Source organism: Etheostoma spectabile, chromosome 14, assembly GCF_008692095.1.
Source record: "Etheostoma spectabile isolate EspeVRDwgs_2016 chromosome 14, UIUC_Espe_1.0, whole genome shotgun sequence".
NCBI lineage: Eukaryota > Metazoa > Chordata > Actinopteri > Perciformes > Percidae > Etheostoma > Etheostoma spectabile.
Genome location: NC_045746.1, coordinates 4489540 through 4494271, shown reverse-complemented (window position 1 = coordinate 4494271; position 4732 = coordinate 4489540). Strand labels below are relative to the sequence as shown.

At 38.2% G+C, this 4732-nt stretch overlaps 1 protein-coding gene across 4 annotated transcripts in view; it reads left to right on the top strand.

Annotated features, from left to right (window-relative positions):
- Window positions 1-4732, top strand: part of calcr (calcitonin receptor) — a 56621-nt gene that overhangs the window by 23117 nt on the left and 28772 nt on the right. For all 4 annotated transcript variants that reach the window (XM_032534934.1, XM_032534933.1, XM_032534931.1 and 1 more), the window contains exon 2: window positions 3127-3194. In XM_032534934.1, coding sequence (XP_032390825.1) covers window positions 3150-3194 — 45 coding nt within the window. In that variant the 5' untranslated portion in view covers window positions 3127-3149. The remainder of the gene's footprint in view (window positions 1-3126; window positions 3195-4732) is intronic.

The window sequence follows — 4732 nt, the reverse complement described above, 5'->3', positions numbered from 1 at the left end:
TATATATACATATATAAATATATATATATATATATATATATATATATACAAAATGTTTTTTTTCCTGCACTCTTGCCTAAACTCTAAGTTTTTGTCCATTATATCATCCTCTTTCAGTCACTCTGCTTTCTGATTTGTATATGTCTGGAGACAGTAATTTAATAGTAATAAGACAGTAATAAGAATCAACACATTTAAAAAAAAAAAAAAACTTCGAGCATCGAGCATTGAATCGTTCTAGAGAGATGCATCTAAGAACCGATTATTTTTCCCACCCCTACTTTTTACAGGCAGTGCTTGTTACACACAAATCAACGTTTCTTCATTTTCAAAGTGGTTTAGAATCTAACCAATAATTAATGTTACAAAAGTAGATTCTTTCAAATCCCCATTTTAACTTTTCATTGGATCCACAGTAGACTGGAGAGGGTCGAGTGCTTTAGCCTCCATGTATGCACTCATCCTGTTTGAGTGCTTTCCCTTGTCTTCTCTATTTGGGGTATTGTCTACATATACATGCTTCATGCTTACAGATCATATCACAATGGACCTAATGGCCCGCAAAATGTTCTGGGGAGTATGTTAAGAGATGTATAAAGAACTAATGGGTAAGACAGAAAGACATAGTAGGAGACAGTCCTACACCTCCCCTCGACGAAAGTCAAATATAGCTGAATGAACTGTCACTTGTGCAGCAGAACTAATGTGAAACTTGCTGTTGGCAAATATATTATTGATGGATTGACAGAGTGTTATAATGTTGAAAAGTTCCAGAGATTATTGGTGTCTCAAATAATCCAAACTGCTACCCCAATATCATCCCAAAGACAGTTTCCATTGTGTTTTAAAAAAAACATCTGTATAAATACCTGTATTATATTCATATGAGCATTACAGTTGATACGTGTAATTTGTACCTTTGGACAGAGCCTGGATAGCTGTTCCCCCCCGGTTTCCAGTCTTAATGCAAAACTAAGCTTAGATAACCATCTGCTGGCTGCTTTAGCTTTATATTTAGTGTTCAGACATCAGAGTGGCGTCAATCCTTTCATCTAATGCTCGGCAAGAAAGTGAATAAGCACATTTCCAAAGATGTAAAATATGAAATCCCTAATTTGACAGCTGAGGTCAGCTGTGCCGATTGTCCTGATGTGCCTCTAATGTTATTTGACTTGTAGACACACATTTCTATCAGAGAATATCCTACTTTTAGATAAATCCACATGCTCATGCACACCCAGAGGTGATTAGCTGATAATTGACTGGTGTGAATTCTCCGCTCTGGTATGATAGTCGTAGTATAGTTTTTTTAGATTTCCCATTCCCCAAGGCTATTTTGGGATCTATTTTTTCCTTCATATGCCTTCTGTTATCCCTTTGTCTACAACTGGTATTTTTGTGTGGTTCTTGGTGTTTCTTCCCTACTTCTTTAGAAAGCAGAGATATGGAGAGGTCTGTCGCTGTGTCCTTGACTGAGCTTTCTAGTATGCTGGATCCACATTACATACTGTATGGTCTCTATTCATACTGGAAACCTTCATCAGAGTTAAGGATCAGGCTGAAAATGGCTAACTAGATTCTGATTCGGACAGCGGGTGAGGTTTAAGGTGAACTGCACTAAAATGGACAAGAAAAACTTGTTGGTTTTCTTTTGAGCCAAAACAATTCATTAGTCAATGTATCTCTCAACAGGAAATCACGTTAGATAATGTTAGTCATTTACCAAGCAGAAACCTGTTGAAGCCCCATTTAAAACTGACAGGAAATACTATAAGTTTTACACCAAGAGTAGTCAAATGAACTGTAATTTCAAACGCTGCCAGCTATTTTAAATAGCTATTTTGTTATCTGAGCTCTTGCTGAAGCCATCACAACACCTTCCCCCACTTAAACGTATGTTACCCTTTGATTGTGGTATGGAAAAATAGTGACCACCACCTGTTAAAACTGAAAGATGTAATTCAGTTTTATATCTTGTTGTGCTGCAAATAATGATTATTTCATTAGTTGGTGCATAACATATCTGAACATAGTGATTAATGACAAACAACTAAGGTGACTTCTTGAGATTGCTTCTTTTGTCGTACAAACAATATTTGTAAATTTCACTTTCAAGTAATAAAAGTAAAAGCAGCAAATCCTCCCAACTAAGGAGCTAGAACAAGGTATTGTAGGACATTTTTCCGCTGAAAAATTACTTAAACACTTGCATTTTAATAGTTGCTGATTAATTTCCTGTCAACCGACTAATATTTTAATTGACTAATCACTAAAGCTCTAATTTATTGAAAATGAGAGTTGTATTTGGATCTGGGAGAGAGAATTAGAAGTGGTCTCTTTCTGAGAGTAGACAGGGAACATCTGGCGCCAACAACAGTCATCCTCATATCTACTATAATTTATGAATAAGAAATTTAAGGGAAATTGAAGGCATCTCTGGTCAGACATCAGCACTGTGAGCCTTAAGTTCTTGGCAGATGCAGTTCCAGGTTTATTTGTTATCCTAATGCTAAGTAGCCTACCATCAGTCTGCAAGTCTGAAAGCCAAAACAACCTTTCTCAGTGACTTATAGGACTTGCTCATGCTATAAGCTAATAAGCCTGCCCCCTGGGCTGCTGTGGGGTGTAGGTTGTTCTGACTGTTCAAACTACAGAGTGATGGGCTTCCAACAGCAACTCTACGAGCCAAAGCAAAGAGACCAGATTCAGTTATTAAACTGGCAGTTCTGCTGCTGCCGTCCTGCAGAGTGGAGGCTCAGCACAAAATGATTGACTATTAACTATTTTTGTCTGACTGGGTCTTTGTATTTTTCTTGCTCAAACACAATATAATGTTACTCTTTCATGCTGTTGTTTCAAGTATTGACGGGTGCACTTTCTCTCTGTCTTTCAGACACAAGCACCCACACACACAGGAGGAAAAGTGTAAAATGTCATAAACTGCAGTTCCTCTGCTGCAGTGTTTTGCATTTTAGATTCATGATTGCTGTTGCTGTTTTCTCCGGAGGCCATAATCCTGATTTGAAACAGCCATCTGTTTGTTCATTCATTCACTTTCACGGTACACAACTTGTTTTCTGATAATTGTAACTTGTCCTTCTATTCCCTCTCTCTCTCTCTCTCAAGCGTTTCGCCTGCTAGAGGAAGATATGAAGTTAGCGTGCTCCCTTTGGATCCTTTGGTTTCTCCTGGTGGTAAGCTCTCATTTTTTAATTCAAGTATTGCAGCAAGATGAACTTCTCCTTCTCTTTCTGCCCATGATGTTTGTTGCACATGCGTGTTTAAACATCGGATTCAATTTCAAAAAAAATCTTGTGATTCATTTTCACTCACTATTTATAATTCATAATTATAGTTTATAGTTAGCTTAGCTTGGTCATTACAAACTTCCAAAAGAGAGTTAATGTGATCATGACTGCATGTGTCTGCATGTCAGTATCGCTGATTCTTTTACGCGGATGACATACAGTCGACCCTGTCTTTAATTTTACCTGTATTTAAACTTGTTTTGGATATAGACACAAAATTAAACATTGATACCTCACTGTGGATTTGTAGTGGGTCTATAACTCTGCATTGTGGTGGATTGTGGACAACACTTCCTAGGACTGCCTTTCAGCAAATAATTGCAAGGCACCAGACATGGCAACATCGTAACCTCCCTGCACCTGTTGAGCCACAAAGCAGGCTCTCTCTTTAGAAATGCTCGCTGTGCCTGTAAAAGTATGAACAGTCACCCCACACTAGCCAACATGATCACAGCAGGCAACCGGGCAGTCCTGCTACACACATGCGTCAACAAATGTATTCTAATTCCAGGTGCTCTAAGCGATGTCACACGTTTTTTTTTTTATCACATACAGCAAACATCTCCTCACTATCCGTGAACTGCCTGTTCCCATGCGATCTCTGTAGACAGCCCAGGGTCTACAAACAGCATCAAAAATAAACAGTGCCAACCTGCACCACGAAGCAAACACAAACAGTGTTCCAGCGTTCCAGCCAATAACCACCAAGAAGGATTTGGGGGTGGGGGGTTAGTGTGCAGAAGCACAGAAGGGACGGGGAGGGGACGGAATGAGGAGGAGAGAGAGGCGACCCAGTCTCGTTACGTTTGAAAATACTTTGAACGTCAACAAGAAGTAACGTCACCCAACATCGCTTAGAGCACTTGTAACGTAAAAATGTACTTTCATTGCACACTTGTTTAAAGTAAGTTAGCGTCTCATATATAGCAAAAAACCCAAAGTAACTTTCCTAGGGAAAAGTTCAGAACAAAAACAAGAAGTAGAAGTATGAGGAAGTGCAATTTATACAATTAATTTAAAATCTTATTTTAGTTTATATATATACATATACATATATATATTAAATAAATCAATTAATTTAAATAAAACAAAAATTAAACGTTCTGTTAAACAAAAAAAAGGGAGAGGAACAATTTAGGGTCGGTTTTGAATCCTTTCCAATCCCGTAATTGTCTCCAGCTGTTTAAACCTCTTTGCGAGCACAATTCCGCTGACGGGTTTGTTTTCTCCACTTTAGGAGAAAACGTTTCTTCCTTCATGAACTGCAAGCATTAAATCGTCACAAACACGCTCATGCAACACGTCATTAGAAAGCTTAAAGTCTCATGATTCCATAAAGCCCACACACAAGGCATAAGGTGACTTATAGCGGTCATAATCACGTTATGAAGTAAAGAAACACAGACAGATTCTGCACCGTTTCT